Source organism: Eurosta solidaginis, chromosome 3 (genome assembly GCF_040869045.1).
Source record: "Eurosta solidaginis isolate ZX-2024a chromosome 3, ASM4086904v1, whole genome shotgun sequence".
In the NCBI taxonomy this organism is placed as follows: Eukaryota; Metazoa; Arthropoda; class Insecta; order Diptera; family Tephritidae; genus Eurosta; species Eurosta solidaginis.
This window is the reverse complement of record NC_090321.1, coordinates 95184293-95206354: the sequence shown is the minus strand read 5'-3', so window position 1 is coordinate 95206354 and position 22062 is coordinate 95184293. Positions and strand designations below refer to the sequence as shown.

General features: G+C 37.9%; 1 protein-coding gene across 6 annotated transcripts in view; it reads right to left on the bottom strand.

Annotated features, from left to right (window-relative positions):
- Window positions 1–22062, bottom strand: part of Ack (activated Cdc42 kinase) — a 101772-nt gene that overhangs the window by 5459 nt on the left and 74251 nt on the right. For 5 of the 6 annotated variants that reach the window (XM_067772812.1, XM_067772815.1, XM_067772813.1 and 2 more), the window contains 4 exons: window positions 4529–5043; window positions 3801–4471; window positions 3406–3731; window positions 1411–3343 (listed from right to left, as the gene is read on the bottom strand). In XM_067772812.1, coding sequence (XP_067628913.1) covers window positions 1411–3343; window positions 3406–3731; window positions 3801–4471; window positions 4529–5026 — 3428 coding nt within the window. In that variant the 5' untranslated portion in view covers window positions 5027–5043. Of the gene's footprint in view, window positions 1–1410; window positions 3344–3405; window positions 3732–3800; window positions 4472–4528; window positions 5044–5267; window positions 5743–22062 lie in introns of those variants that run through there. The other variant, XM_067772816.1, reaches the window with a different exon arrangement.

The window sequence follows — 22062 nt, the reverse complement described above, 5'->3', positions numbered from 1 at the left end:
ATCAAGCACCAGATTTTAACCTTTAGAGCATTTATGGACTATCCTGGACGATAAAGTCCCGATACGTGCTACGCGTCACCCATATGGTCGCCAAGCCTAAAAATCACCCACTGGAAGAAACTACAGGCCTGCCAAAACACTGCTCTCAGAATCGCCACGGGCTGTCTTCTTATGTCCCCAGAACACCATCTGCATAATGAGGCGAGAATACTCCCCATCAGGGAGAGAAATGAGATGCTGACCAAAAGTTCCTGTTGAATACCCAGAAGCCTGGGCATCCCAACAGACATCTGATTGATGAACCAGCACCGCCTAGGGGCTTAAGGAGTCATCTCCGTAAGCATTTTGAGGAAATACGGCACCTGATAACCCAGCCGTATGAAGTGAAAAACACAAGCAGGTCCTTGGAGAACTCCATAAACAGGCGTCGGACCTTTATGCCGGGAATTGCCCGGTGAATCCAGTACTTAACGAAAATTATCCAAAACTTGAGGAAGAGGAACGCATACTCCCCAAGAAAACGCGTGTCACTCTTGCTCAACTTCGTTCTGGATACTGTAACAGGTTAAACTCTTACCTATCCAGAATCAACCCCGACATACAAAATGTATGCCCCGCTTGCAATTTGTCCCCACATGACACCAACCATCTCTTCAATTGTAATGTGGAACCAACGCCTCTAACACCCCTTTCCTTATGGTCCACCCCTGTTGAAACGGCAAGTTTCCTTGGACTCCCGTTAGAGGATATTGATGACAATTTGTGATCGGTCGCGGCTATTAGGTGGGGCGAGCATTGCTACAACAACAACATAAAGTCCCGCTTGATGCTCGTACAAATTATATTCTTTCTGGAGAAGAATGCAAGAAAATTGGGCTAAAATACCCATTGATTCCTTAAAAAAATTAGTAAGAAGCATCCCTAAAAGTTTAGCATAGATCAATAAAAATAAAGGAGCGCTACTATATACCAATTTTACTTCTAAATTCTGAAATAACCTTTTTTTGCCAACTAAGGTTTTGGTTTTTTTTTACAAAACTGTAAAAGCTGTGAAATAGAAAAATTTATTATGATTTGTTAATTAAAAATCATGTTTGTATTCTTCTGTTTATCTAACAAAAGTTTCCATTGGGTTCCTTTGCACTCATTGTCCGACAGTGTATACGTGTAGGTGCCAGTTACACAGAGCTACCATCTTTTCAATTTAAATGTGGAACCCATGCCTCTATGGTGCAAACCTATTGAAACTGCTAGCTTCATATGACTCCCGTTAGAGGATATCGGCAACGGTTTATGGGTGATAGGACCTATTGTATGGGGCCAAAAAAATGCTACAAGAAGAGTAAGAGGTAATCCTTCCCAACAGCATTAAAATTTTGTTAAAAACTAAGGCAAATTCATGCAACGAACCTATTGAGTTGATCGATTTTGTAATGTCTTATTGCAGCATTCGCATCACCATTTGCTGCCCTTACTGCATTACGCACATCTACCTCTTGTACCGCAGGCCCCAAATCTTTTAGTATTTGTTGAATTGTTTCCTTTTCCTTGGCATTATCGGATGGAATAGGCGCGTATAAATTCCCACCACCATTTTCCTGCTGCTGCTTCAATTTTTCTAAACGTCGTTGTATTTGTTGTGCCGAAAGTTGTGGTGGAGCTAACGGAGCAGGCCTATGTGGGCGTAAATAATCATCAAGTGTAACCTCATCATAAATTGCAGCCGGGGCAGCTGCTGCAGTCGTCAAACCGTTAGCGAATATACCATTACCAGTAGTATTAATTGGTAATTGATAATATGCTGAAGGTGTCGATGCCACTGAATCATACAGCTCTCGGTCACCAATACTACCATACAATGAAGCAGCTGGAGCATAAATTTGATTTGCCTGTGCCTTTGGTGGCACAACACGATTTGAAATAGCGACATAGCTGTGATTCGGTTGTTCGGCAGTATTACCAATTAAATTTCGTTCGGCATAATTTCCCTGATTTTGATACATGTTCCCTGGTGGATGCATGTAGTATCTCGAAGGCGAAATCGAAGGGCCATTGACACGTTCATACCAGATACGTTTAATTACTTCCTGGGTGCTTGTTGTTGGTGCTTCATTTCGTACGTCCACTACAGGCACTTCATTGGTTGCATCCCGGTTGTTTTGCTTAAATTGGTCAGTAACAGGGGCAGTTGAGTATTGTTGGTGTTGGTTGTATACTTCGAAATTTTGCATTTTTGGTGGGGTACCACTACTTGACCTGCCAGTTGAGGCGGTTTGATTGGTTTGAATATAATTTTTCAATGGTGTTAAATTCTGTTTAAAAATAACTTCTTTATTTGTGTACATGTCTGTCGAATTACGTTCATAGTCCTTTTGACCGCTACTACTATACATATCTTTTTCTAGTTCGGCAATAAATGATTTGTCAAGCAAAACGTTGGGTTCTCCTTCTGAATTTGTACCCTCTATAGGCTTTGCCAGACTAAGCGTACTAAGCGAAGAGTGAAGTATATCTTCGTTGATAACTCTAATCTGGTCATCAGAAAGAAGTGTTTCGGGTACATTTTCTTTATTGCTTGGGCTATTTGATACCGAACCGAAGAGGCTTTGGCGCGCGGAGGGACTGTTATATAACGATTGTATCGAGCTATCATGCATTATTGACTCTTGAGAATGCAGCTGTTGTTGCCGTGCAATATTAGAACATGGGGAGACAGCTCCTGCTTGCGAATTGTAGGCGCTTCCCTCTGCAGACAACTGTACACAGCTTGTATCAAAGGGATCACGATGTTGTATTATTGATTTCGACTGATGTTGCTGTTGTTGGTGGTGATGAGAGAACTCCATCGTATTCGAGTAAGTGGGTGGCATTTGATAAGGAGGTGGCTGAAGCCGTTGACCAAGGAAAGAAGAAATAATTTCATTATTTTGGTTGACTGATCTATACGACAGTGGTTCTATGTCAGCAGCGTCAGCACTTATGTCGTAGTTCTCTCCTTCAGTCGGTACATCAATCGGCGCATCTAATATACAAAACGCGCTTTCGACTTTTTGTGGAGCGGAACTCGTGCCTTTTGTAGATGAAGAAATCCCACCAAACTCCGGCGAAATGTCAATTAAAATGCCCTCGCTTTGTTGCTGCTGTGGTGGTGGTGGACGCTGAGGACCTTGTTTATGGCCAGTTTCTTTACCCTGTGTTGTTGGCGTACGTTGCATTTCAGCAGTTCGTTCGTTCACCAGCTTATTGTAAGAAAATTGTTTACTTGAAACTGATTTTCGCTCTTTTGCATGATGTGCATGTTGAGCCATTTGTAGTTGCATTGAAGTAGATTTGCGATTTCTCTCTAAAAACAAAATTATAATTCCAAAAAAACAGTTAAAATGGCAAAAACGAGTTGACGCTTACCTGTTTGCATCTCCGCACCTGCACTCATTGCACCAGCCCCTCCCCAGCAAAATGCAAATGGCGAGCCTCCATGGCCACCGCTGTGCCTCATACTTTCATGCAACGGTCGTATAAGGTCGCTATTCGTGTGCTTTTGTTTCTCCAAAATGTGGCGTGGGAAAATACCTATATCGAACGTTCGCTGATTTTGCCCCTTGATTAGTTTCAAATCAGCGCGGCCATCAATTATGGCCAATGTGTCACCAGGCTCGACCTGCAGTCGATTATCTTCATGATAGGAACGTGCAGCTTTTTGCAAAGGTGGTGACATACCGATTAAAAATTCTCTGAAATAAGAACGAATAGTATACAAATTATTTTTTATTATCGTTTTCAAAACCGCAGTCTCAGTATACTTTAAAGCAGCAAATGTTGGACGCTCCGCGGGTAGTTTATCCCAACACTGCAACATCATTTCGTACACATCTGGCGGACAAGCATCTGGTTGATGAAGACGTTCACCTTCTCTGTCGATTTTTCGTAATATTTGAGAACCGTTTAGTCCCACCCATGGATCCTCACCGAAAGTGAACATCTCCCAAAGTGTTACGCCAAACATCCAAGTATCGGAAGCATGCGAAAATTGTCGAAATCGCAAGGATTCTGGAGCGCACCAAGGAAAAGGTACTTTTTTATGTTCAGACATCACATAGCAATCATCCTCCTGCGGTAATGCCCGCATAAGACCAAAGTCACCAATTTTAATCTTATTGCCAGATGCAAGCAAAACGTTGCGACAGGCCAGGTCACGATGAAGGAAGCGCTTTTGCTCTAAATACGCCATACCAGTTACAATCTGCACCGACCAATTCCAAATGTTTGTTATGGGCGTATGCTTACACTGTTTGCGCAATGTGTCCAATAACGACCCACGTTCTGCTAGTTCAGTAATCATCATCATTGGCTGCGTCAGCACAACTCCATACAATCGCACCAAATTTGAATGATCCAAGGCGTGCATTGCCTGAACCTCACGAAAAAAATCGTCAATAATACCAGGCTGTGTTAGATTATCTGCTTTAAGCACCTAAAAATTGAGTGTTAACTTTTGCTTATCAAATAAATTCGAAACTTCTTAACCAACCTTCACAGCTATAGGTAACACTCGACCATTGGGCGCGCTATGCCACTCGCCACGGCGGACCACTCCAAAAGAACCATCGCCCAACTTTATACCTAGAGTGATATCTTTCTCGTGTATAAGACAGGTAAGTTGCGTATTTTGTTGCTCTTTTTTAACGGTTTGCTGAAACTTCTTCGAAGAAGGCTGTTTCCCACCCCCAATTAATTTAGAAAGTATATTTTTCCGCCATTGGTGTGCTTTCTTTTTGCGTACCGCCTCCATAAGGCGACGTACGGCTGGTTTGCCCAGACCGCATCTTTCGAGATCTTCTGGACGCACATAATCGAAGTGTGCCAAACGTGTCACTTGCAAGTCATCACGAATGCGTTCAAGAAATTGACCAAGTTGTACTTCATGCAGCAGGTCCTCTAGCCACTGGGTTTCAGCAGTTGTACTGGAAAAATTTAAATTTGAACTGGAACTAGCAGAAAATACGTCGTTCTTTGTGGGTGAAGCCATATTCTACGATATAAAAACTGGAACAGATAAAAAGAAATTGATATCCCAATAATTTATTCACATACGCATATTCAAAAAGTAGGGTTTGCAATATCTACATAAGCAAATGTTTCGTTATTTGATGGAACAAATAGTACAACAAAAACCTTCTTCTGCGATGAAAAATAATTATACAAACACAAAAAATGTCGAGGTGCACACCAAAATGAAACATTTACATCATAAGTACTTACTTACTTACTTTAAATCGCTTTCCACCTGGCCCTTCCAGCAGAGTGGGGGCCGCCCTCTATATCTGCTTCTATAGGCGGGTTCCGATAGAAACACTTTCTTGGCCGGAGCGTCATCTTTCATTCGCATAACATGGTCTAGCCAGTGCAGCCGCTGCGTTTTAATTTGCTGGACTATGCTGATGTCTGCGTAGAGCTCGTAAAGCTCATCGTTAAATCTTCGTCGGTTCTGGCCATCACCAACGCGTAGAGGTCCATAAATCTTTCGAAGAATTTTTCTCTCGAGCCACTTCACCTGATGTTGTTGTTGTAGCGATAAGGTTGCTCCCCGAAGGCTTTGGGGAGTGTTATCGATGTGATGGTCCTTTGTCGGATACAAATCCGGTACGCTCCGGTACCATAGCACCATTAAGGTGCTAGGCCGACCATCTCGGGAACGATTTATGTGGCCACATTAAACCTTCAGGCCATTCCCTCCCTCCCTACCCCCAAGTTCCATGAGGAGCTTGGGGTCGCCAGAGCCTCGTCTGTTAGTGAAATAGGATTCGCCGCGGATAGGTGAGGTTGACAATTGGGTTTGGAGAAGCTATATATTGCGCTGGCAACCTGAAGGGTTGCGCTACACAGCCCCTTGAATCTGGTATTTTAGTCGCCTCTTACGACAGGCATACCTACCGCGGGTATATTCTGATCCCCTAACCCGCTGGAGTCACCTGATGTTGTCATGGTCCGTGCTTCTGCCCCATATAGCAGGACGGGTACGATAAGTGACATGTAGACTACGATTTTCGTTTGCCGAGGGAGGACTTTACTTTTCAATTGCCTACCTAGGCCAAAGTAGCATTTATTGGCAAGAGTCTTCGCTGGATTTCAGAGTTGATGTTGTTAGTGTTGATTCTGGTTCCCAAATAAACGAAGTCTTTTACTACATATTTCGAAATTATGGCTGCCAACAGTAGCGTGGTTGCGAAGGCGCATATGCGCTGATGATTTGCTCGATGACAGCAGGTACTTCGTTTTGTCCTCACTCACCATATAAGTAGTTTCGAGAAAATTGGCAAAGTTTATTTTACCATTGATACCAAACGAAAGTATGTTTTTTTATATGGAGTAAGTTTGCCTTAATAAGCATAATACGAAAGGAATGCTTGTATTTTAAATTAATATGTCCCTTTAGCCATTATAAGCTATTAAAAAATGTAAATGCTACGTTTTGGTGTGACCAGCATGTAAATTTGTCGTTTTGATATATGTACGTAAGTCCCCCAGATTTGTTAAGGAATGCATTCCATTTGAAATAAATATTCCTTTGATTGCAGCCACAGAAGATTGCAATACTTTTTTGGAAGTCTGCAATAATGAATAAAAAATGTTTAGTCATTATTCGTTTTGGCATTCCGGACTATTTATTTCATTTTTGTATCCATGGACTGCATTCATCGAACTGCAATACTGTGAGGAATGCATTCTGCAATTTTTTGCATTCCTTTGTATGACTTAAACTACACTTATGTTTGACTTGTTTAATGAGGGAGTTGTTTTTATAAGTTAAAAAAAATTACGAAATTTAATTCATATGTGTTTGTATGTAGTAAAAGATATCGTCGCTGCGCTGACAAAAACAGTTATGTGTTTTTCAGTAACTTTTCAAGAGATCAAAAAACTTATTTCTGGTGTCCAATTGCAAAATTTTGCAAATGTCGTATTTTTTAAATATATTATGGAAAGTATGTTATTGATGTGTGAAGGAAAAATACATGTTTTTTAACCCATTACAACGTGATAAATATTTGCGCCGTTTTATAGCACATAGCTGTTTCAAACATGATTCAAATTTGCTTTTGGCGGTAGGGAAATGCATGAATTTTTTTCCGTTATTCCTCATAATGCTTACGGAGATTACCCCATGGGAGATGTAGCTTTATCAATCAGATGTCTGTTGGGATGCCCAGGCTTCTGGGTATTCAACATAAACTGTTTGTTTAGAATTTCATTTCTCTCCCTAATGGGGAGTACTCTCGCCTCATTGTGTACGTGGTGTTCTGGGGACATAAGAAGACCGCCCGTAGCGGTTCTAAGGGCAGTATTTTGGCAGGCCTGTATTTTCTTCCAGTGAGTAACCTTTAGGTTTGGCGATCATATCGGAGACGCGTAGCCCAAGTGCTGCCGGAAAGAGATTTGAGGATTTTATTACGGCTCTGGATTTTCGGTAAAATTGCGGTTGCATGCTCTCCAAAATGTACATCCTGATCGAGCGTCACACCCAAGATTTTAGGGTCGTAAGGCAGTCGGTATTTCCGCTCTCGCGATCTATTCCATGGACGTTATGTCCGGAGCAGGTCTGCAGGACAGATGTTGCTGTGTTTTTGGTCTCTTCGATCGCTGCAATGCGGATGTTATGCCGCTTCATTAAATCACCTATCTCCGTGATCTTCCCAGTTAACCCATTACAGTTTAACTGCAGAATTCTGAAGTGCCACGGGGGAGACGTCGTCACTCTGCGGGTAAGTGATAGGTGACTACGTCTGAGTTGAGGAAGGCATAGACGCAATTGCTGTTGTGGCCCTGGTACTGGATGTCCCTGGGTAAGCATTTGGGTACCCGGTGTAGTTGGGTTTGCGGCCTGACAGCATGGCGCGATGAAACCTTCGGGGGTTGCTGTCGCTGAGACCAGAACATATAGGAAAGTGGCACCGTCCAGGACTGGAGCCGCATTGGCCAGATATCGCAAACATATATATTCTGTGCTGGCAAATGGTGGTAGGGGCTAAGAGTCTGTTTTCCTGACCTACTCGAATCCTAGTGTCGGGTAGAGGGTGAGAAGAAAACGGGGCGATGGCTGATGCTCGGCATTGTTACCGACTCTACTACGGAGATTGTAGTTATGAGTAGGAGCGGCCGCATGAGCTGGTGGGGCGTGAGCAATAGTGGGTACTTGTTGTGGCTTGCTGAGCAGTGGGGCGGCTAGAAGGTAGTGGGGGCGCTAAGGCGCAGACTACGCGACGCCCTTGGGTTTGAACAGCAAGGAGCCACAAAATATTTATAAAAGATACAAGGTCGTCGGGTTTTGGGGTCTAGCTCCATCCTTGCCGATGCAACCATCCCTTGCACGTGACACACTGACAAGAGTTTGACCGTCTAAAAAGATTATTTTCCGGCAAACGCAGCAAAACCATTTCTCTAGACCGGGGTCAGGTACAGGTCGCGGATTGAGTTCGATACCCTCCAGGAGCAGGAGAATATGGCGCAGTCCCGCTGCAAGGATCTGCTGGGAGGATAAAAATTTGTGGGAGAGACGCAAAAAATTAAATAGGGTTGCACTGAAATGACAGCCCTTGGTTGGGAAAAATGCTGAGTCGCTCCGGTTTATAGAACCGGCTGCTTTGGGACATAACCGGGTACTCTAGTACTGCGAGCACATAGCTGTTTTCGATCACTTCTAAACCAAAAGAGATATAAAAAAAAACGGTATATGCACAAATGTGGGCTCTATATAGTGATAATAAAATATACAATAAAAAAAAAATTTGAAAAAAAAACACATAACTGTTTTCGTTAGATTAGCGATGATATGTACATTGAAACATGGTTTTTTCTGTAAGTAAAATCGGAGAAATATGAATTTTTATTTGCGAAATTTAAAATTTTTCAAGTAAAGTTCCAATTTCAATATTTCATTGTGCATTTTAAACGAGTATCTACTTAATTAATGGCTAAATTGCAATCGCAGAAATTTATTGGCATTAAATATCTTAAGGCCCGGTTTTTCAGTATAAGTTCAACTCAGTTTGTCAGTTAAACTACGCTTAAACTTATTCTGCAGTTTTTCAGTCTACTTTAACTGAAGTTTAAGCTGAGCTTAAGTGGCAGGGTTAAACTCTAGTTAACCTATCAGTTATTTGCGTTCGTTCGAAATGGCGTCGAATATACCCAACAAGCATTTGGGCTTGAGTACCATTAGAGCTCATGTTGATAACTAGGCATACTTCTAAAATCTCAAGAGTTATTTCGAAACAGTGGCCCAACTCGAGAATCACAGCGCAAAAAATTTTATTAACAACTTGTGGTTCTCTAACTGGACTCAAATATAAAATTTCATACTACAGTATTTTCATGAAAATAAAATTATTTATTTTAGATTAATTACGCTTCATTACTGGTATCAACCAGGTGTTTATCTCTCACAATAAGCAGCTGTTGGTTTTGGTGGTACCACCTTGGAGATTTTTTTTTCAACTCCACCTCAAGTCGATATCCTGTGTAGGATATCAACTGGAGAAATGTGTTGAATATTCATTTGAGAACTGTATATTTCTCAAAATCTCTCGAAAGTTGGATAATTATTAATAGGAAAACATTAATGACGTTGGAGATGAACTCGAAAACTCTTAATTTTACAAAATTTATCAAATGTTGGTAGTGTTTGGTGAATGAAGTTGGATATCAACTCGAGAACTATCCGGTTTAAAAATAATTAATGTTGAATATCATTTCCGGAACTAGATATGTATATATATCGCTGAAGAATTTTTTCCCCATGTTTGTTGGGTAAACAAAATCCAGCTGTTGCCGTATCTACAAATTATCTAGATAACCAAAAAAAGAATGTTGCGCACAAAAAAGCATACCCCAAAGGCGGCCTTAAACTGTGACTGAAAAACTGCTCAGTAGTTAACCTGGAGTTTAAATTTGACTAGAGTTTAAGCAAACTTAGTTTAAGCTTAGCTTAACCAACTACTGAAAAACCGGGCCTAAAAGGCAGTAAGTGCATTTTACTGCCTTTTTCCTATGAACGGCAGTACAGATGAATGCGCTTTTTGTGAGATTTTCTTACTTTTACCTTTGTTTCTTTTAATAATGATATACCAAAAAGTAAAATAGAATCGCGTGACCGAATATTTTAGAGAATTTAACTGTTCATATTAGTTTAAGCGGCCAAACTGGCAGAGTAAAGCTAACTTTTCTTTTAGCTGTAGTTTAAATTCGCACTGAAAAACTGGGTCCTATAATTCAATAATTTGCTCCAATTATGTTCAAATATATGATTATAATACCATTATTCCACAAGAGGAGTGTAAAAGGAATAATTAGTCCAGACTAACAAAAAGTGTGCTTTTGAGTTTTGTTATTTCATAAGAAGAGTGTGCTTTAAACATTTTTAGAACTTAGATGCTAGGAATTAAATTAAGAAAATTGAATATCAAGTTTAAACCATTAACAATTTTCATGATTCGCTGTTAAAACTTGGTTTCGATATACATATTGCATAAGGCCCTTTAAAAACTTATCAACGACATGAGTTCCCATTTTTTACACAATTTGCTTGTTGTGTTAACAACACTTCGCCCCATTGTATAGGTGCGACCAATCACAAAGTGTCATCAAAGTTCTCTTACGGGAGTCTAAGGAAAGTAGCTGTTTCAACAGGGATGGACCACAGGGAAGCTGCTGTTAGAGGCGTAGGGTCCGCACTTCAACTCAAAAGATGGTTGTCGGGGTTGATTCTGGATAAGTTACAGTATACAGAACGAAGTTGGACCAGGGTGACTCGTATAACCCTTGGTATCCTGATTTCTATTTCTGCAAGGGTGGGATAGTGTATATTCATAATGGGGTTCAGCGAACGCGACCTGCCCCCGAATTCCAACCTTCGCTAACGCTAAAACTCCATCGCCAAAAATATCTAATCAAAATCAAGGGTGCAGAACAGTATGCAACATTTAGTATCATATGGTCACAAGGAATAACAGCCAAACTCTTGTATTTGTATACTCAGCGTGCTTTGCACACAGAGTAATTAACTTTGATTGGATGACGGTTGGTTGTACAGGTATAAAGGAATCGAGATAGATATAGACTTCCATACATCAAAATCATCAGTATCGAAAAAAATTTGATTGAGCCATGTCCGTCCGCCCGTTTGTCCGGTAACACGATAACTTGAGTAAATATTGAGATATCTTCACCAAACTTGGTACACGAGGTTATCTGGACCCAGAATAGATTGGTATTGAAAATGAGCGAAATCGGATGATAACCACGCCCACTTTATATATATATATAACATTTTGGAAAACACAAAAAACCTGATTATTTAGTAAATAATACACCCAGCATGTTGAAATTTTACGTATGGACTGATATTAAGACTCTTTATAAAAATTTGAAAAATTTGTTTTAAGTGGCACCGCCCACTTGTGATAAAATCAATTTTACAAATACTATTAATCATAAATCAAAAATCGTTAAACCTATCGTAACAAAATTCGGCAGAGAGGTTGCCTTTACTATAAGGAATGCTTTCAAGAAATATTAACGAAATCGGTTAACGACCACGCCCACTTTTATATAAAAGATTTTTAAAAGGGTCATGGACGAATAAAACAAGCTATACCTTTTCATAAAAGAGCTTTATATCAATGGTATTTCATTTCCCAAGTGGATTTATAACAATAAATAGGAAAAACTTCATAATTGAAAAAATGGGCGTGGCACAATATGACTAAGCAATTTTCTATGTTTCGCGAGCCATAACTCGAAGAAAAACTAACGGATCGTAATAAAATTGGGCACACAAATTTTCCTTATGGCAGGAAATATATCTAGAAAAAATGGACGAGATTGGTTAAAGACCACGCCCACTTTTATATAAAAGATTTTTAAAAGGGTCGTAGATGAAAATAATAAGCTATATCTTAGCGAAAAAGAGCTTTGTATAAATAGAATTTTACTTTCTAAATTGAATTATAACATTAAATTGGAAACATTAAAATTTTTGAAAATGGGTGTGGCACCGCCCCTTTTATGACTAAGCAATTTTCTATGTTTTGGGAGCCATAACTGGAAGAAAAATTAACTGATCGTAATGAAATAGGGTACACATATTTTTCTTATAGCAGGAAATATTTCTGGAAAAAACGGACGGAATCGGTTAAAGACCACGGCAACTTAGATATAAAACAAGTTTAAAAAGGTGGTAGACTAGAATAATAAGCTAAGCTATAACTTAGCAAAAAAAAGTTTTAAAACGATGATATTTAACTTATCAAGTTTTATTGTAAGAGGAAATGGGGAGAAATTTTTTTAACGGGCGGTGCCACGTGTTAAGTAGAAAAGTAATTTAGGTATCTGAAATGAAATGTACAATTGAAGCTCACGCTGAGTATATAATGTTCGGTTACACCCGAACTTAGACACCTTTACTTGTTACATATGACTTATGCGGTTATTCCTTATAACCACATAGCACTAAATGATGCATATTTTTCTGCGAACTTGATACTGTTTTAGAGATTTTTGGCGATGGAGTTTTAGCGTCAGAGAAGGTTGGAATTTAGGGGCTGGTAAAGGTGTTTCCTAATTCTGTGTGGATTAGGTAGGTTTATGCTTATCTGGATCAAACGGGCTGGGTAGCAGGTGCCGAATTTCATCATAATGCTTACGAAGATGTTTCCTTATCCATCTTGGAGGCTCCACTAAATCAAACCGTTTTTTGCTAGGGTGACCAGATTGTGACAATTTAGCAAAAACTGCCTTTTCAGAATTTCGTTATGCTCTTTAAAGTTGAGCTCCTTTCTGTACTACGTATATGATGTTCATGGGACATAAGACATCCCGTGGCAATTCTGTGCAGCAATTTGGCGGATCTGCAGCCTTTTGCATTGTGTATTTTTGGACCAGCAGCGTTTCTTTATATTTTTCCCAACTGAGGATTATGTTGCGGCTTCGTTGTTTTGGATATAACTTCGGAGGCATGCGCCTTGAAGGTGAGAGTGTTATCGAACGTTACTCCTAAGATCTATGGGTGACAGTCGGTAGCGTACCACCATCGACGTGAACATTCCACCCTTTTTCCCCGGGCGATACCGAAACATGTTGCTAGTTATCGGACTTGTTTCCGAGGTTTGGAATCGAGTTCTTGTTATTTTACTACCGTTCTAGGACTTACTGGAATGGGATATCATCCCCCATGAACTTGTTTTCGCTTCTTTTCAAGCAGAGCTTTGTACACATTGGACCCGGATTTTGGATATTTTTTCGTTCACAAACTTGCTTGAGTTCCTGTTTGGGCCGATCTATATTAGGGTTGCATTCATAACTAGAACCAATTCTCCTTTCTTTTTTCTTCCGCTTCTTCTGTAAATTATTTAATGAATTTATAAGAAGATCCTGAGTTCACGACCCGGGCAAAGCAGCATCAAAATTTTGGAAACAAGTTTTTTCAATTAGAAGAAAACTGTTTGGCAAGCACTCCGAGTGTATTTCGGCCATGGAAAGCTCTCAGTGAAAACTTATTTGCACATGCCGTTCGAAGGCATAAAACATGTAGGTCCCGCTCCGCCAATTAGTAGAAAAAATTAAAAGGTACGCGACGAAAATTTGGAGGCTCTATACCCGCTTTTCAAATTCCATCACGACATCTTATCAAGAAATTTAGGGACTAAGTAGTTTGCATTCAAACTACCGATCATTTCGGTATACTTTTTGGTTGGTCTATGCCTTCTGTCTAAGGATTTACAATTTGCGAGATTCAGGCCAAACTTAATATATGTACCATTTCATTTTCGTTAAAGGTATAAAAAATACAATACGCGATATATTTACGAGAAGATTTGGGTCGAGTTTCTTTTAATTTGCATCGTGCTACTTTTTAATTTTTACAAAAAGGTGGGGCAGGATCTAAATGTTTTGCCGAACCTGAACGGCGCACGGTGGGGTATTTGATCAAGCTATTTCGGCCAAAATCAAAACAAAGATTACTTCTCTTCAAAAAGTAGGTTTCTCAATTCATATTTATGGAAAAAGATATTTGGCTTGTTCAGTATTAAAGTATGGTAAAAGGTTTAGCAGAAAACAGCATAATAATTTGTCTTGAATGTTTCTTTATAAAGTTGTTGCGGTGAAGGCGAAATTGTTTATTCCTTGCTTCACTAGGCATCATCCGATCGCGAATACCCTGAGCCGGATAAAAACATTTTTCATGTAAATGCAACAATAACGATTTGAGCCAGATAAATCCAGATAGAAGTCTGGTTGAATTTGTGAGCCACATAATTTGCTGATTTTTTGTATTTTTCAAAATGGCCAAGTAGTGAGGCCATTAGCCTTTTGTCTAAAATGAAACACAACAATGACATCTGCCTATCACATCTACAAAAATATCATGATACGGAACTAGAAAACTCACTGCATGGTGGCTACTATTGCAACCTGCAACTTTATTTATGGACGTGTTTCATTTGCCAGATAAAAAAGCTTGTTTAGATATGTTTTTTTTCTTTTCGTATTTCTAATAACATCATTCTTCTTGTAATAATCATCTATGAAACCTCATCATCCATTTTACCTAATCCCTTTGCATTTATGAGTTTCCAATTCTAAGTTCTTTCGCCTCCTGCGCAGAGCTTCATATTTACAGCAAACGTATTCATATTTTTATCTGTCGGTCCAGGTGTTTCATATAAAATTCTCCACAAATTCAAAGATGTTGTCAAAAGTTGTGTCATTATATCTGCATTATTCTATACTTAAAGCGAATAAATGTAGTAATTTATTACACAGCTCAACAATGAATTAACCATGATATTTTTCATTAAAGAAAAATCGTACTAATTTTCGCTAAACATACTTATAGCACGGCTGAGATATTTTTTATTTGCACTGCCAAGGGGTCAAGTTCTAAAAAATCTGGAAGAGTTATAACTTTATTGTGCTAGAAACAACAACTCGCTATGATAGTTGTTATTGCGAAGCGGGGATTACTCATTTGCTTTTAATAAATTCAGGCATTTTTGCAAGCAATTATTTTTTAAGTTTTATTTTATTTATTGTTTGGAAAAAAATTTAAACAACTCGACATCATAGTGGAATTCACTAACTTTTTTAACCACATTTGCCATCGCTTTATTTGCGAATCGATAACTATAACGATTTCGTTATTCAGTAACTATTTTGTATCGATACTTGTTTATCGACGATCAGCTGTGTTATTAAATAAACGGCAAGTAAATTGGCTGCGTTAAAAATCACGAAATTAATATTTCTGGCAATTTTAATTAAAAAAGAAAATCGGAACTTTAACTCAATACTTTCAAACACGAAAAGCTGCTTTATAAATCAAATTGCATTTGAGTACTTGGCGTACATTTTATCACAAGATGAAGAATTACTAAGTCCATCGCCAGTGGACAGCCACCTTCTTAGAGAAGTAGATAACCCATTATACTTGAATGTAACGGAGTTTCGAAAGCTGCACCCACTAACCCCAGACTTGGCTCATGATATTATTTCTCAACTTGATGGTCAATTAAGGGTACAAGAATAACTGCGATATCAACAGAGAAATAAAGAAATTAATACCGCATTTACAATATGTAAAAACTTTTACAATAATGGCTTTTAAAAGCAGTTAGTATACGGAATTTATTTATTTTTGGCATTCCTTTTGTGCTTTTCGCATTTTTTAGATTTCGTTAAGCTGTGCTGCCACCTTTCTACTACTAAAACGAAATTTAAATGCCATTTATTGCGAGTCGTTAAAAATAAGTTAGTGAATAGTACAATCGATAAGGCAAGCGACAAAATCTTTAATTAAAATCTCGACAAATCGCATCGTTATAAGTTAGTGAATTCCACTACAGAACGGACAAGGCGACAACAAACGGGAAAAACTGAGGTTAAGCCACATACATAAAGACGCAGTGATAGCCCAATGGCAGGCCTGTGGTTATAGAAATTTGAAGACCCGAATTCAAATATTTACTCGGGGAGAGTGTAATTTCTAACACATGTACATTTTCTTTTCTTTCACATGCGTGCGAATAAACAAGCAAAAGTTGTTTATATTTGTGTAGCTATTATTATGCAGAATGACGATATGATAAAGCGCAACAAAATGCGATTACATCAGATTCATTACAATTATATCATAACGAAAGAAGCTAAAATAGTAAAGCAATATGAATAGCGGGCGCATGGCGATTACCGGTACACTTGTGCTCATATAATTGAGCCGTTAGGTAGGAATTATTCCAGAAACTAAGAAAATTTCGCATTCTATATATTTATGGATAGCATTTCAATGGCAAGGTAAGGTTGAACTGCCCGATCCGTGAGGACCTCACATAACCTGAATGAGTCCATGACAAGGATGCTCAACAAACGAAGCGATACCATTTCGCTTCGTTAAAAATCAAAATTAACTTACAATATTATATTGTTTCGTTTCGCCACGAAACGAAACTAATTCGTTTACGTTACAAACGTCATGAAACGGTCGTCCTTAACTTTAATTTCACTCATACACAACCGAACGCGTGCTATGGCGATTGAAATTTCTTGATTAACGTGAAACTTAACGTTACGGTGCATCCTTTGTCCATAGTTCGGGCTTTTAGGTTGTCTAGTCTAGTTGGGCCTGAAGTCAGCTTTTTACACGAACACATATGATCAGCAATAATTACCAAGCATTCAACCGAAATTCCTGTATGTAGGTATCGGGTCTTTCTTGAAAAAAAAAATGTTATCCTTATCTTGCATTTTTTTATACTCAGCTGAGCAGAGCTTACAGAGTATATTAACTTTGTTCGCATAACGGTAATCCGTAACGGCATAAACTAATCGAGATAGATATAGACTTCTATATATCAGAATGATATGGGTGAAAAAAGAAATGCATTTAGCCATGTCCGTCCTTCCGTCTGTAAACACGATAATTTGAGTAAATTTTGAAGTATCTTGATGAAATTTGGTATGTAGGTTTATGGGCGCTCATCTCAGATCGCTATTTAAAATGAACGAAATCGGACTACAGCACGCCCACGTTTTCGATATCGAAAATTTCGAAAAACCGAAAAAGTGTGGTAATTCATTACCAAAGACGGATAAAGCGATGAAACTTGGTAGGTGCGTTGACCTTATGATGCAAAATAGAAAATTAGAAAAATTTTGGACAATGGTCGTGGCACCGCCCACTTTTAAAAGAAGGTAATTTAAAAGTTTTGCAAGCTGTAATTTGGCAGTCGTTGAAGATATCATGATGAAATTTGGTAGGCACGTTACTCCTATTACTATATGTGTGATAATAAAAATTAGCGAAATCGGATGACGAACACGCCCACTTTAAAAAAAAAAATTTTAAAGTCAAATTTTAACAAAAAATTTAATATCTTTACAGTATAAGAGTAAATTATGTCAACATTCGACTCCAGTAATGATATGGTGCAACAAAATACAAAGATAAAAGAAAATTTCAAAATGGGCGTAACTCCGCCCATTTTTCATTTAATTCGTCGAGAATACTTTTAATGCCATAAGTCGAACAAAAATTTACCAGTCCTTGTGAAATTTGGTAGGGACATAGATTATATGACGATAACTGTTTTCTGTGAAATTGGGCGAAATCGGTTGAAGCCACGCCCAGTTTTTATACACAGTCGACCGCCTGTTCTTCCGCTCGGCCGTTAACACGATAACTTGCGCAAAAAACGATATATCTTAACTAAACTTAGTTCACGTACTTCTCTGAAGTCACTTTATCTTGGTATAAAATATGGCCGAAATCCGACTATGACCACGCCCACGTTTGCGATATCGAAAATTACGAAAAATTATAGAGTCACCCCTGGTCCACCCTTATTGCGATATATCGAAAAGGCGTCCACCTATAGAACTAAGGCCCACTACGTTTTAAATAATCATTAACACCTTTAATTTGATACACGTCATACAAACACATTCCAGGGTTACCCTAGGTTCATTTTGCTAAATGGTTATTTTCCCTTATTTTGTCTCCAAAGCTCTCAGCTGAGTATGTAATGTTCGGTTACAACCGAACTTAGCCTTCCTTACTTGTTTTTTTAACTTTTGACCAAGGTTACCTGGCACTTTGCAAAATGGCTCTATTTGTATTCTTATTAAGTAGAAAATAGTTTGTGAAAAAACACACAAAACACGAGAGTGCTGAAGAGTAGCAAAACGGCGATATTATTTTCAGAAAAGATGTCGAAAACGTCGACCTTTATGAATGATACATCGATGTTGTTTCCATGTTTTAAGTCCCTATTTTTAGTAAGTTTACTATGAAAAGAACCAATAAAAATTATGTTTCCATTGTCCAAATCAATACCTATTAATTTTCAGAGTTAACGATGTTCGCAGTGAACGGTGCGTGTCTTGTTTTATTTTTATTAACAACTAGCTCTACCCGGCGTACGTTGTAACGCCCGAGATCGAATGAATGTTGCATTATTTTGTATCTTTTGTTTGTTGATAATTTAGTTTATTGTTCTGTAAATTGAATTGAATTTTGTACGCATATTTGGTGAAATTTTCGTTTAAAACATTTTAGTATTGTATCTTATTGTACTGCATGTGGGTTAGAACGAACACCCACAGAATGTATGGGATTTGCAAAAGTATCAAATTCTGTGGTCACAAACCATATTCGCCTAACTCGAGTTAGGACAAAATTTAGTTATTAGTGCCAGCATGTTCAGCGTAATCAATTCCATGGGTCATACACTTTTTATGTCTGTATCTTTTTTTAGAAAAAAGTTATTAAAAAAAACCTAACATCTTAAGTTATTTTTTCGCTTGGCTGTTTTAGCATAAAAGCCTAACTCATAAACTCTCCGTCAAAGTATCCTAGCTCAAGTTAAGCATTTTCATAATTTAGTTCCTTTGTGTGGCATAACAGCCTATTTCAAATTAAGATTGTAACTTGTTTTTTCCATTACGACATATATAAATTTAAGTCGTTATTACAAAACATAGCGCCAAATATATGTCAGTTTGGTTATTAAGCAAGCTATTCGTTGCAAAGTATAAGTGTTATTGTGAAGTACTTTAAGAAAGGCCATTTTTCCATTATTCAATATTGGAGTTATTTATTCAACAGTTTAGCGATACGAACGTTGGCAGAAGATTGCAAATAAGGGGAATTGCAGTAAATTCGTTACAATATTTTTTTTGTATCTTGAGTTAGGCTGTTATTCCGAATTACAACAACCGCCATTGGCTAGCATAAATTAAGTTAAATTATTTTTCCATAGGAAGCCATGACTTTTTGAAAATATTATATTGAATTACGTTCTCATTTCAAATTTTATTTCAAAAAACCTGTACCTAAGTAGACATAGGTTTTTATATTCAATAATATATTTTTTTAAGGAATTATTAAGTTGAGTTAAGTTGTGTCAGAGAGTTGTGTCAGGGAGTTGTGCAGCTTATATAGCAATTATTTAAAAGTGATATTTCTTGTGAAAAGTGATAAAAAAATGTCCGACAGAGCAGGAAAATGGTTGAATTGGCTAGGTCATTAGCGGAGCGTCGAAACAACGAAGGTAAGTAAATAAAATTAATTAAATGAAATAAGATTGTCCTTGTTATTTTGTAAATCAAAATTATTTGCATGTAATTTGAAAATTGAAAGAGTGACATAACCCCAAGGCCAAACATTTTTATTATCGCACAACCAATCTTATTTCTAGTGTCGTTTTTAATATTTTAAATAAAAACGTGTAAGCAGCCTCGGAATTGTAAACATTTTCGTCTTTAGATTGCAATATTGTATTTATCTATAACCCAAACAAAAAACTAAACAATTGTTTTCAATTTTACTATAGTCACTCTTGGTACAAGTGGAACATCTCATGTCGAAAATGCCAGCACCAACATTCAAAAATACCGAGATGCTAACGAACCAGAAAACTTTATTCCTGAAAGGCCTTGCGATGGGCGATTCCAAAATTATTATTCCAATTTTGTGCCATGTGTACAAAATGAAACAATGTCATCAATCCACGGAATCGAGTTTAATTTAGCTGTTATTGAAAGTAAGCATTTTATGCAGATTATGCCGGAGTTTAAAAGTATTTATTACTAAAATTTACGAGGGTAACTTTTATTTTAACTAGGTTTGCATAATCCAAAAGAACTTAGTCATGAGGCACATGAAGACGTTCTTCCTCATAGTGGAGAATTTGACTCAGACAACTCCATAAGGGATCCGGACTTTGATTTATCACGATCTGCTACTAGTATGGATTGCTTATCAAACGACGGAGAAACTTCTCGCCAGCCTGATAATTTAAACGGCCTTGCGAAACCAAAATCAAATTCAAAGAAAAAGCTTCGCCGTGACCTTAGAAATAGGGGAAAATCATACACAACGCGCTCAGGTAGGATAGTTAAAGCCAGGGCCTGCAATCCAACGTTTGATTTATGTAGAAACAAATGCAAAGAGAAATTTACAACTGAACAAATAGAATCTCTATTTAAACATTACTGGTCTCTGGGAAGTTATGACCAAAGAATTTTGTACATTGGATCATTAGTAGCTGTTGGGAATAAAAAATGTGGCACCCTATGCAATACAGTAGAACGCAAACGAAATCGAGAAAATTCAATGCAATATTCATTCCAGATTAATAGTAATACAATCAAAGTATGCAAAAAGCATTTTAGGCAATGTTTCGATGAAAGTGATAGCTTTATCGTTAGAAAAAAAATTAGTTGTCCGTCTATGCAATTCAGTGATCATCGAGGCAAGCATACTCCTACATCTAAGATTGATGCTTCGATGGAAAATGAAATTAAAGAACACATTTTAAGTTTCCCTGCATACGAAAGCCATTACAACCGACGCGATACTTCTCAAAAATATTTACCTGCTAGTCTCAATTTATCGTCTATGCACCGCCTTTACAAGGAAAAAGTAAGCAATCCAGTAAGCCTTTCTAAATACTCTGAAATTTTCAAAACTCTTGGTCTTAAATTTAAAAAACCTAAGGTAGACACTTATAGCACCTGCGACACTTACGTTGCAAGAACAAAAATCGCTCTAACCGAAGACGAAAAAGCTTCATTGATTGAGCAAAAAGAAATTCATATAGCTAAAGCTGAATTGACTTATGAATCTAAACGACAAGATAAAAATCGCTAGGTGGAATCGAACACTATTAAAAGATTTGCATTCGATTTACAGCAATGTTTACCAACACCTTTTCTTCGAAATTCTATCAGTTTCTACAAAAGACAACTATGGACGTTTAATTTAACGGTTCACGATCTTGCAACTAATGCAGCAAAATGCTTCATGTGGCACGAAGCTATGGCTGGACGTGGTGGAAATGAAATTTCCTCGTGTCTTTTTAAATTGTTAAAAATGCTGCCAGCAGAAGAAACATTTTATAGCGATTCGTGCGCAGGGCAAAATAAAAAATCGTTTGTTTCTTCCATGTTCATTTCATTTATTTCCAATGCGTCTACATTGGATTACATTGACCACAAATTCCTCGAACCCGGCCATACACATATGGAGTGCGATAGTGATCACGCCCTTATTGAGCGAAAGAAAAAAAAAAACAAATGTCGAAATTGAGACCCCAAGAGATTGGTACCAATTCGTAAATACTATTGGACCCACTACTAAACTACTACTATTGAAATGCAGCCAAATGATTTTACTTTTCGGACTTATCCAAATCAAAACTTTCTTGGAAACGTTTCAATGAGGATGGCGAAAAATTTGTATGGCACGATATTCGATGGCTTCGTTATACCAAGACGTCCAACAAAGTCCAATACAAAACTTCATTAGATAATGAAGAACCATTTAAAATCTTAAAGGTGGGCAAAAGAGGGTGTTCTATAAAAGGATTTGGAGAAATACAAAATATAAAGAACTTACCATGCATTTCTAAAGAAAAAAAGAAAGATCTTATGGACTTGAAGCAGTTTATAAAACCAGAATTTCACTCATTTTATGACAGCATTCGCACAAGTATGGAGCAGCTTAATACCCAT